This window comes from Coloeus monedula, assembly GCF_965178545.1.
Source record: "Coloeus monedula genome assembly, chromosome: 29".
Lineage (NCBI taxonomy): Eukaryota > Metazoa > Chordata > Aves > Passeriformes > Corvidae > Coloeus > Coloeus monedula.
This window is the reverse complement of record NC_138809.1, coordinates 153,780-165,625: the sequence shown is the minus strand read 5'-3', so window position 1 is coordinate 165,625 and position 11,846 is coordinate 153,780. Positions and strand designations below refer to the sequence as shown.

The following is an 11,846-nucleotide window of genomic DNA, read 5'->3' as shown; positions in this document are numbered from 1 at the left end:
CGGGTAGTCACAGCCTTATTTGGGCTCCCGAAGACAGCTGGGGCGTTATAAAAAGCAGCAGCAGGTCTGCGAGAGGGGGTCCTACATTGTCCCAGGTGCCCCTTCCCCCCATGCAACGGGACACCCTGGCTGGTGCCCCAAGCGCTTCCTCAGGATGTTGAACTGGGTCCGTGCAGCACTGGCACGAAGTCCCCGCCCTCCATTTGCCTTCCTGGGGGGGTTTAGGATGTTTTGGTGGCCCTGCCTGGGGGCGGCATGGAAAAGGGCAAGATCAGCCTGGCGCTATTTTGGGAGCAGGGGCTTGGCCGAGAGGGTTTGGCTCTGCAAGGGAGCAGCAGGGGAAACTGCACCCAGCAGCAGGGGCAGAGCCCCCCGGGAGCCTGCTGAGCCCCGAGCCCAGCTCTGGCCATGCTGGTGCTTGGTGTTGAGGTGGAGGATGCTGTTGGCAGCTGGAGGAGCAGATTCCCCAGACGCAGGGAGGAATTCTCAGGGCAAGTGGTAGCGCTTCGTCTGCAGCCGAGGGATTTGCAGCCTCCTTGTGCCAGCCCAGAAGCCCCATTAGCCTCATAAACCAGGCTAGAATCTCCTATGGAAGAGACACACTGCTCCCACCCAGGGACAGATGTTCAGGGCTAAAGGGGTCAGCACCCAGGACCTAGGGGACAGAGACCTGGTGGCAGCTCCTGGCACCGTGGACAGGGCACCAGGGGGGACAATGCCCACCAAGAGCCCTGAGCAGTGGCTGCACCTCCATAAATAACCCCCCCATGCCAGGGCAGTGGAGGCAGTGGTGGGCACGGGGCCACGGGCCTTTGTATTGTCATCATCCCTGGCGTGAGCGGGGGGACAGGTGGCAAGCGCTGACCCCGCTGCCATCCCAAACCTCCGCCAACCCCCGGGACGGCTCTGGGCTCCCCCTCTCAAGTCCCATGGAAATGGGCAGACAGGTTTTATTGTGGCAGTGAGGACTAGCAGAGGGTGCAGGACAGGGTGCAGAGGGCCCCCCTGCCTGAGGCAGGGCACAGACAGCATCTGGCCAAGTCGGTGCTGGGCGTCCCTGGCGCTGTAAGAATATGTTTGATATTTAGTTGGTTTTCCAATAAAACAACCTAATATCAAACATATCAGACAGAGACAGGGGCAGACGGAGGTGGGAGGACCCGGAGCTCAGCTGCCTGTAAGAGAAAGAGAAGAGTAAGCCAAGAGCTGGGGCGGGGGTGGTATCCAGGTATAACCCCTGAGGGACTGCAGAGGCAGCACCCAGCCTCACCTCAGTGCCTGGAGCCTGCTGGGCTACTGTGCCGGTACTGGGGTGCTCGGGATGCAGTGCTGGAGCAGGAGGCGTCCTGTGGCTGCAATAAAGCCGGAGCAGGGCAGTGCAGGCATGGTCTCCTGGCATGGCATGTCAGGGCACACCATGACGTGCACTTGGCAGGCAGCGCTGGCGCCAAAGGGACCCCACATCCATCACCATCTTACCTGGGCTGGCGTAGGGGACTCTGCTGCGCTCTGGCTCAGGGGTCGCCTGGCCGCCCTTTATAACTGCGCTCGGCTGCACCAAGCAGAGGGACGTGGCCAGCAATAGCCCTGGCCCTGCACACGTGGCCTCGTTACCATTAATTACTACCCATTGACGTCCCCCTGCCCCCTCCATGGACCCCCGTGCCCTTGCCGCCCAGCACTGCCGGTCGATGCGGTCGATGGCCCCGCGCCGCCTGCTCCTGCCCCTGGTCACACTCCCTGTCATTAGTGGGGCTGTCAATACCGGGGGGCCAGCCCTGGCCTGCGGGCCCTGTGCCACCAAGGGGCTGCACATGACCCTGCCCAAGGACGAGCCCCATTGACACAGGGCAGTTGTGCCCCACATCCCCTTGCTTTGGGGCTGCTGGAGCTCACTGGAGTATCTCTTCTGAGGAGCAGCTGGAGGGGCTGCCTGTCACCCTGCCGCATCCATGTTGAGGCCCCACTCGTGCTGGGTGACAGAGGCAGGACCCCAACCCACACTGAGGCTGGGACCAGGGTGGTGGAGTCCAGCCAAAAGAGCACATGGGATATCCTGGAATGCTGGGAGCACGGCCTCCCCACACCACAGCAGTGCTTTGCTGCAGTGGGACATATCAACCTTGGGAATGGCACTGGGGGCCTTGTGGGGGCTCAAGCTTTGGGGGACCAATGAGACAGGACATGGGGGAACCAGAGTCCTGAGTGCCATGAGAAGGACAGGGGCACAGCCTGGCCTTGGGAGTTAGGGGCTTCAGCCCCCTGAGGTGGCCACACGATGAGGTGGCAGTGGGGACGGCAGGGACACACGTGGCAGCAGCAGTGCCAGAGCCGGGGGCGTGTGTGCAGCAGTGGGTGATGTGATGCAGCCCGACAGCCGAGCTAATGAAGGGCCGTGGCGGGGGGTGCTGGCGCAGCGGCCCCCAGCCCTGTCAATAAGCAGAGCCAGGGCAGGCACTGATGGGCCCTGGGGCTGGGAGACACCAAGGTCGGGCACAGGCAGCAGGGATGGGAGGTGGGGGACAGAGCCCTCCCAGCTGCGGAGCAGACAGGGATCCTGGGGTGCCTGGATGGCAAGTGGGGACAGGGAGCATTGCACACAGCCCAGCCAGGCTCCTCTCCCGGCTGCTGCAGGGCTGTGCCGCACGGGGCAGGAGCACCGTGGCACACGGCACGGCACAGCAGAACTTGTGCTGGGACAGGGACCCAGTGCAGAGCACCCAGTCTGGTGAGGCATGCTGGCCGTGCTGCCATCTCCTGGCGTGGCCATGGGCGAGACGAAGTGTGCAGGATCCAGGACACCGAGGATTGCAGGCAACATGTCTGGATCCCAGCCACAGGAACTGTGCTGGGCTGTGTCTTTCCTGCACTGCTGCCCTGGGCTGTCCCATGCCTCACATGCAGCAGATGCAGCCTGTTGCTCAACATGTTTTATTCTCAGTCAGGAGCTGGGCGATGCACTGGGCTGAGCCCTCAGAGACGCTCCACATAGAAGGCTTTCCCCAGCTGGCGCAGCTCCTGCTGGTGCTGTAGGTGCTCATCCAGGAGGAGCTGGCACAGGGCGTCTCGGCGGATCTGCCAGGTCAAGGGGCTGTGCTGAACCCCCACATCCCCCTGGCTCACCAGCGCTGGGAGATACTGTCCCCCAGGACGTAGTGGAGCGGGACAAAGGGGGCACCCAGCCCTGGCAGCACAGGGCTGGGGGACCTCAGCTGTACCCAACCAATGGCCAGCCTCACCACTGCCTGCTCCCTGCCTGCAAGGTACAGCTCCAGCTCCACACGTTTCTTCAGCTGCGACTCCATGATCCATTGCAGCACCCCATGGGACGATGCCCAGCACTGCGGGTGCTCCCTGGCCTCCTGCCCACAGCTACTGAAACACAGGGTGGGCAGGTCAGGGATGCAGAGATGTTCCCCCCAGTCTGCCCTGTGCTAGGGCTCCCCATCGCCCACAGATGCCCAGCACGGGGGATTCATCCCCCAGGGCACTTTGCCGGCTCTACCTCTCCAGGAGCCTTGGTCCAGCATTCCCATTCGCCTGGACCTGCAAACAAAGAGCATGTTTGCGTGGCCTGGGGTTTAACCTGCACCAGGGCACACTGCAGCCCACTGTCCCCACCTGCTCCCAGGAGAATTTCCATCCTCCCAACCCCTGCCCTGCCTGACCTCCTCCTGCTGCAGTGAGGAGCTCTGGCTGTTTGGCCCTGCCATGGCCAGTGCCACAGGGACCCTGCGAGGCAGTAACGGCACCCTGCTTACAGTAACAGCCTCCCAGTTACTGTCACGGTGGCACCCTGGTTACCGTAACTGCATGCCAGTTACTGCCATGGTGTCTCAGTTAACACAGCAGTGATGGCAGCATCCTGGATACCATTAATGTTATCCTGGTTACTTTGTAGCAGCTTCAGGAGGCGGGGAGGCAGCCTGGGATCGGGTAGGGATGGGCCCCTGCAGTCAAGAGGCCAGCGGCACGCATCCTACTTGGGCTGAACTGTCATTTTATTAAACAGTAATTAAAAAGTGCCGAGGTCTGTACCCTCCACTCTGTCGCCCACGCCACAGTGACGGGTGAGCTGCCGGCGCTGCCCTCAGCCTGACAGAACGCAGACTCAAGGTGGGGGCCACGAGCTTTCAGCCCCAGGAGCTCGGCAGATGCTGGCATGCGAGGCGCTGGTGAGAGTGGGAGCAAACACCCCCTTGGCAGGACAGACGGGACATTTAACACTGCTTTGTCCACTCAAGACGTCCCCAAACGCCCAGGTGCAGGAGAATGAGTAGAAACCTCAGCCCAAAGCGGTAGCTCAGCCATGGTGCTAAGAACAGGCACCAAACTATTTCTACCCCATCCAGGCTCACAGGCAGGCTGGGCACAAAGGGCTGACAGCAGGAACAATGACGTCACGGGGAAAGGTGTTCACCCTTCGGAAAAAAACAGACAGGTGGCTCCAGTGCCCAAGACCCAGATGGACAGGACGGACAAACATCAGTTCCCGCCAGCTGCCGCAGGGAAGGACGGGCGGAGGGGAGCGCTGGCTGGGATCCATGTCTTTATAAATAAGCTCAAGCTCATCAGTTTATTCACAGGGTCCAAGACAGTGCAGGACGCAAAGCCTGGAGTGTGAAAAGCCTGCAGCAGAGAAGGCCATGGGGCTGATCCCCATGGGCTCAGCAGCTCCAAAATGGGCTCCTGGTGAGGGCCAAACTCCAGCAGCTGGAATGGAGCCCCCGCCGAGTGATGACCTCCAACGTGGTGTGAGGGGGAGATCTGAGAGCACAGCTGGTTCCTCTCAGTGCTGCCTGCACTGCAGCCCAGACCCGCCCAGCACACCCACTGCACCAGGCCCCCACACGCTCACAGGGTGCTCTCCAGCGTGTTGTAGTTGTCCTTGAAACTCTTCAGCTCCAGGAAGTGTTTGGCACGTTTGCTCTTCTGGCTGGAAGGCAAGTAGGTGACCTGGATGGTGGTGGGGTTGGAGACTTCAGGGGACAGGGTGAGGTCTTTCACTGCTGACTGGTGCTGCCGCTGGCTGCTGCCCCCCCGGGCCTTGGTCCTGTGGGCAGAGAAGAGGCACCATCACTGCTGCTGCCACCCCAGAGGAGCTGGTATCTATCTGCCTAACACGAAGCAAATCTGCTTTTGTGATGACAGCGCTCACTGACGTCTTGAAATCTAAGGCCAGAGGTTCTGTGCAAGTCCCTGACTCGAAGTGGTTGGGGACAAGCAGGAATGTTGACTGTGACCATGGAACAAACCAAAAACTGCAGTAACACATGGGCTGCATGGAAGGAGTGAACGGAGAGGGACAGATAGGCACAGAGAGCCCCTGTCTCAGATGATGGCTGTGCCCCAAAACCCATCTCTGTTCACACCTCCCCACGGGCTCCTGGGGCCCAGGAACCCACCACCACACCTGGGCAGCAGCACTTACATGTTTGCCAGTTCATTCAGAGCTTCCTGGTACTTCAGATATTCAATTTTCCCAAAGACCTTGAAACAAACAGAAAAGACCATGGAACACCCAGCTGAAGTTATGGCGTGACCTCAATCCTGGCAGCATGGCAGAGCACAGGAATGCCCTACAGGGCCAGCAGTGCCCCACCAGCACTCACCCCGGTGCCATAGCGGGCGCTCTCATAGCCATCCAGCAAGGTATCAATCAAGGCTTTGCGGATGCCTTTGAAGGAGGTGCTGGAATTCCGCAGTTCCAGCAAGTAGGCACAGAAGTTCTTCCCTATTAAAGACTTTGGGTACCGGCCCTCTGCTTGAAATGGGATTTCTGGAAAAAATCACAACACAACAGCTGAAGCACAAGTAAAAATACTTGTGCTCATCCCTATGGTCAGGAACTGCTGGCAGGATAAACTTCTGTCCATGCCCACTGCCTCCATCTGGCAACTGCCCCAGCACATGGAGCGTGCCAACCCTCAGATCACCAGCAGAAGTGACTGCTACTCCCCAGTGACCGACTGGAGCCTCCCCATGGGGCTGCTGGCACCCTCCTTCAGGGTCTCTCTGCACCCTTCTGCTCCCACTCTTGCCCTTGGATCCCTTACCTGATGTCCTGATTGCATCCAGTGCCTTCATCCTGTACAGGTAGTTATAGCAGCCTGGTAAAGGGAAAGCACAAACTGAGATCTCTGCAAACCTTGGATCCCTCCAAGAGGAAAAGGAAAACAGGAGCAGAGACACCATCTCATGTGACAGGACACCAACAGGAGCAGCCAAAGGTGTGACTTGGCCCCAGGGGAACAAGTGCGGGACGGTACCTCTGGGACGGTACCTGGTGTCTCCAGCTGCAGGAGCCGCCCGTCGTCCTCTGCCAGCAGCTGTGGCTCATACTTGATGTCCTGCACCCTTGACAGTCGAATGTCAATCTCTTCCTTTAAATCCTACACAGCAAGAAAAAAGCCAGCACGTTTACAGAGCACTCTGTTTGTGGGATCAAAAGGATAAGAACAGGCCCTGGATAAACTGCTCCCTCCCCACTGCCCATCACCACTCCGAGGTGGCAGCTGTGACACTGGAGCAGCTCCTGCCTGTCCCTTCAGGCATGGATGGGCACGTGGGAGTAGGGAAAGTAGGGTACCCACCTTGGGTGCATGCTGCCCCACAGGCACGTGGGGGCCACGACGGGACTTCATGGCAAAGCGCATGATCTGGCGTTTCACGAAGATGAACAGCAGCACAAAGACCTGAGGAGCCACAGGGGGTGGGGGTCAGGCATGCGCTGGGGGGATCTCACAGCCAGCCTGTGCCCAGCTCCTCCGGCCCCGGCGAGCACAGGGGTCCCTGTTCAGCCCACTAGGAGCCCCACGGACACTCAGGCCAGCCCCACACCCTCCCAGTCTCTATAGAGGCCGCCACTCACGTCCTCTCCCCGCCCCACCGACCCCAGGAGCCCACGGGCACTCCAGCCCAGCCCCATGAGGGCCCTGAGCCCGACTCCGAGGGGCTCCCCACAGACAGGCCGGGACGTGTCTCACAGGAGCCTCACGGACTCCTCGAGCCCGGACCCACTGGAGCTCCACGGCCGCGCCAGGATCAGCCTCGCGGGGGCTCCACGGACTCGCCTGGTCCGGCTCCGCGGACACTCCGGGCCGCACAGACACGCCAGCCTGTCCCGCCCCGTCCCGCCCCGCCCTGTCCCGCCGGGCCTCACCAGGCTGCCGTAAGCCATGACCAGCACCACGTTGACCCCCGAGAGCCAGTTGCTGCCGGCCCCCGCCATGCCCGGCCCGGCGCGGGGCCGCACAACATGGCGGCCACAGCACCGCCCTGCGCCCGCACCACGTGACCAGAGGGGGCCTCGATCACGTGACCCATACGGGGCCGCCGCAGCGCCCCCGCGCGCGTCACGTGCTCTGCGCGGGCAGCCCCGCCCCGCCCGGTCACGTGCTGGGGGCGGGGTCGGGGGAGTTGTCAGTGCGGGCGGACCCAGGTAAAGTTGCGGCGGCGGCGGTGGCGGCTCCGGTACCGCGCGGCCCCCGAACCCGCCCCCACCGGCTCCCGCCGCCGCCCCCTGCCTGCCCGACCTCGCCGCCTCCCACCCACCCGGCCTCGCTGCGTCCGGTGCCCCGGGGGCGGCTCTGAGTCCCGCCGCCGCTGCCGCTGGGCCCCGCGCGGCCTAGTGGGCCGGGTCGTAGCCGGGGGCTGGCGTAGTGCGCGGCCGCCGCAGGTGAGGCGGGCGGGCGGGCCGGGTGCGGGCGGGGGGGGTGAAATGGCGGCCGCGGCCATGAGGGCGGAAGCGGCCCGAACTCGCCCGCCTCTCCGCAGCGGGCCTGGCCTGGCGCCGCCGTGGGGGCTCCCGCCCGGCCCCGCCGGCGCCCTCCAGTTCGGTCCGGTCTGTCGCCCCATTGTGTGCCACGGACTGGGCCGCGGGGTCGGGCGGCTCCGACCCTGCCGCGCTCTCGGGGCCCGCCCGTCCCCGCCGCTGCCGGCGGTAACAATGGGAGCCGTGCTCCCGCCCTGCCGGGCTCCTTGCGGGCCGCCAGGCCCGCTGCTGCCGCTGCTCTTCGGTGGCGCCCCGGGGGCCGTGGCCGGGGTGGTTCCACTGCCCACGTGAAATTCCCGGGCAACAGCGGTTCGGGGGTCCTGGAGGAGCCCCGGCCCGCGAGTGCCGCCCCGGTCCACGTCCCTCCATCCCGGTCTGGGGGCTCTGCTTGTGTCCTCCGGCCCGGGAGACTCCCCAGCAAAGCGCTGCCCGTCGATTACCAAGTCGGGGTCTCTGGTGGCATATCCGGGAGCATCTCCCTAAAAGCTTGTGCTTTGCATACACGGGATGACTCGGTTTGCGGCCGCCATGTCTTTGCTCCGGGGAAAAACTTCTCACATTGATAATCCTCTTTTGGGTCCTTGTTCTGTTCTGCCCCATGTTGCAGGAAAAGGTTTGCCCTCTCTGGCCTTTTCCTTTGGGGCTTTGGAGCTTTTTTGCACATGTTAATTAAGCTTTGTCGGAATGGGATGAAAATACCATTTTCCTGTATTAACACATCAGGGAAACTGAGACTGGGATGTGCCAGGGCAAGCGGTAGCCAGCAGCTCTGGCACAGCCACGGGACCTACAGATCATGGTTCTGAAACTGTAACTTATCTAACGTTTCTAATAAAATGAACAGTTTGTTACATTTTTGTATCCCCTCGTTTTCTGGAGACTCCACACTTCACTTGTGTAGTTGAGACTCTCCTCTTTAGGCCTGGTGGGTAGGCAGTGGTGTGGCCTGAGAAGGAAAGGGGGTAGCAGCAAATATCTCATTTGATGCAGCATCTTTGACCTGAGGGTGTTGTAACCTGTAACTGTGAAACTTATTGTTTTCCCTAAGCCCTGTCCAGGTGCAGCACTGACCTGAAGTGTGAGTGCTGCTCCATTTAACCCTGGTGCTCCAGTGTGGACTGGTCACCACTCACTTTGGCTGGAGCTGCCCTTTTTTCCTCTTGGTGCATGTGTGCAGGTTTGCTCTTTCAAAAGAAGAGGTGAAATGCTTTTGGTGAGAAAATCTTTGACCTGGGAAACTTGCATGCAGCTGCAGGGCCAGCAGAGGCATTGGGACAGCCACGTTTTGCAGTTCAATGCTGCCAGTGAGCTGGGCTCAAGTTCCCCCACTGAGGAACAAGTTACCAGTAGCTGAGTCCTCTTTCCTCAGGGTAGCTGTGGGGTCTGCATGGGGACACCCCCTCACCTGACAGCCTCAGCAGAGTCAGGGCCTGGCTGAGGTTTGGATTGTAGATATTTTTCTTATGACTTTTTTGCATGTTAAAGGACAAGTGCTTGTGTTTCTGGTGGCAGTGATGCAGCTGGGCAGGGTGGAGCATGGCAGCTGCTGAACAATGCCTGGGCACTGCACAAGGTTCAGACTCTGTCTGCTGGACCTGTGGCCCAGGGATGTTGCAGGTTGGGTTCCTGCAGATGCACAGAATCACTTCCCTCTGGGCCTGCGGTTCTGCTGCCATCTTGGTTTAATATAACAAGCTGTTTGTGCATGAGACTTGGAACTGGAAGAAGGCAAAAATAAATATATGCCATGGGAAAGAAACATGCACAGAGGGGATGGCTGGGGATAGGAAGCTTTTTCTGCTCTGCCTTGGCAGAAGCCCAGGCTTGGTGCTCTTCCCCCATACCTCAGGGGCTCCTGGTGGCTGCACAGGTAGCTTGGATTGTTTCCTGATAAGGGACCTTGGCACTGTATAGCTGTAAAACTGTGGTGTTACATTGCCATGAGGCATGGGTGGCCATGAAGGGAGAAGTTTGGAGGTTTTATGGGGAGCTGCAGGAGCAATTGCACAGAAACTTGCCTACAGAGGAAGGCCAGGCGCTGGTGGGAGCAGGCGTGGGGGGTGTGTGTCCAGTGTAGAGGCATTGTTAGGGCCTCTCTGCTCTCAGAAGGATTTTTTACCCGGTTGAGTACTTGCAAACTCCAACAGAAGATTCCCCAGCTTTTCCTGGGCTATTTGCTAATGCTGCTTCTGAGCTCCCCTACTTGGCACACAGCATTTCTCTCTCTGTGCTGCCCTGCTCGTGTACAGCAGTGTTTTGGATGGGATCCTGCAGGTCTGATTGTCTTGCTAAGCTTTTCTGCCTGCTCCTATGCTCTGTCTGTGGCTCCTTCCCATGTCCCAGGTGTCTGCCTGGGGCACAGCAGCAGGTCCTGCTGCTTTGGGGTCTTATTGATGAAATACAAAAATGTGAACTGTGTGATTATTGAAATTTCAGGGGCTCAGAAGCTGTGAGTCCTGACAAGTGCTGTGGGATGTCTCTCATATCCTTTTTACCTGGAAGGCACTAGAGAGGATAAAACCTCTGTGCTAATCCCTTTCTAACACCCCCTGCCCTGAGGCCCAGTGTGAGGTTAGAAAACTCTGCTTGCTTTGGACACTCAAACTCTTCTTAGGACTTGTTGCCTCAAGCAGTTGTCTAACAGTGTTACTGGCTGTTATTCCTTGTAATTCCTTCTTGTTCACTTTTTTGGTATGTTTTTAATCTGGAATGCTAAGAAAAACTTAATTTTTCCAGTTTGGGGGAATCAATTAAATAAGCAAAAATAGGCAGGGGCTGCGAGGGCAGGTTTTCTTTAAAACAAAAATTCCACAGACCTGTAGCACCACTTATTGCTGGAGCATTTTTGCTTCCCCTGCCCTGCTTTGAAGGCAAGAAAGAAGGGAAAGTAGCTGATGTATCTGAGGCTCTGAGATGCTCTGTTCTCCAAGTGAAGTTTCTTTGAAGCTTTTATCAAGCATTCCTGCTCCAGTTGATGGCCACAGCCTCAGCTTGGGCTCATGGCAGATGTGTGCCCAGTCACACATGTGTTTCAACAAGAAGTTGTTAACCTCTTTCCCTCAAGTCCAGGGAATGGCTTCAAACTGAAGGAGAGTCAATCTAGATTACCTGAGAAAGAGGTTTTTTAAGATGAGGGTTGTGAGGCCCTGGCACAGGCTGCCCAGAGAAGCTGTGGCTGCCCCGTGCCTGGAAGTGTTCAAGGCCGGGTTGGATGGGGCTTGGAGCAACCTGGTCTAGTGGAAGGTGTCCCTGCCATGGCAGGGGGGGGTGGAACTGGATGAGCTTTAAGGTCCCTTCCAACCCAAACCAGTCTGTGAGTATGATTCTACTTCTGCTCCTGGGGCCTGATTGCTCCCACGTGGATGCAGGTGATGCACCATTTGGAACACTCTGCCATGGTATCTGGTGAGAAACTTCAGGAAGTACAAGTGGCTGTTTTGTGTTGGGAGCACATGGTGCTGGCTGCCTGGCTTGCTGTGGTTTTAGGGAGGTGGTGGGGAGGGTTGGGGTCTGCAGCAGTCATTTTGGCTCTGTTACCCATGTGATTGTTCAGTCTCAGTGCTGCCTTTTGTTTTTGGTATCTAACAGTCCGTTCTCTCTTCTCCCCTGACCCACCACAGAGTTCAACCTTGTAAATACTGTTATTTGTATATACTGTAAATGATGACATCGGTGGGCACTAACCGAGCCCGGGGGAGCTGGGAGCAGACACAGACACAGAGCCAGACGCAGCACAAGCAGCGGCCGCAGGTAAGGGCAGTGGCCATGGGAAGCAGGTACCTTGTAGGTGGAGACCTGGCACTCCTGCGGGGTCCGGTGCTAACAGCGGGGCCTGACGAACTCCCCGTGTGTCACAAGGTGCTGCTGCCAGAGCCAGGTTAATTGGGCAGCTGCTGACGCTGGGGTTTCCATGTCTGTGCTTCCAACTGGGAGCTGCTGCTGAGATTTGGTTTTACTTCCATTTGTCCATTCCTCACACACTTTAATGAATGCAAGAAGCCACCTGCAGTGAGTCTTGGTGGTCTGGTGGTGGTAAGATCTGCTCCAAAACAGATACGGTTTGGGTGGCTGC

At 59.1% G+C, this 11,846-nt stretch overlaps 2 protein-coding genes across 6 annotated transcripts in view; one reads left to right on the top strand and one right to left on the bottom strand.

The window, feature by feature from the left end:
- Window positions 1-3,983: 3,983 nt before the first annotated feature.
- Window positions 3,984-7,295, bottom strand: LOC309583043 (protein C1orf43 homolog). The gene is made up of 7 exons (XM_082298557.1): window positions 7,163-7,295; window positions 6,594-6,695; window positions 6,284-6,392; window positions 6,057-6,110; window positions 5,613-5,779; window positions 5,432-5,490; window positions 3,984-5,053 (listed from the first exon to the last, which is right to left on the bottom strand). Exons 1-7 carry the CDS (start codon window positions 7,229-7,231, stop codon window positions 4,855-4,857), a joined length of 759 nt encoding a protein of 252 aa, XP_082154683.1. The 5' UTR covers window positions 7,232-7,295; the 3' UTR covers window positions 3,984-4,854.
- A 118-nt stretch (window positions 7,296-7,413) lies between these two features.
- Window positions 7,414-11,846, top strand: part of UBAP2L (ubiquitin associated protein 2 like) — a 30,387-nt gene continuing 25,954 nt past the window's right edge. For 2 of the 5 annotated variants that reach the window (XM_082298754.1, XM_082298753.1), the window contains exon 1: window positions 11,278-11,524. In XM_082298754.1, the coding sequence (XP_082154880.1) occupies window positions 11,435-11,524 (90 nt within the window). In that variant the 5' untranslated portion in view covers window positions 11,278-11,434. Of the gene's footprint in view, window positions 7,442-7,495; window positions 7,679-11,276; window positions 11,525-11,846 lie in introns of those variants that run through there. The other 3 variants (XM_082298751.1, XM_082298752.1, XM_082298755.1) reach the window with 3 other exon arrangements.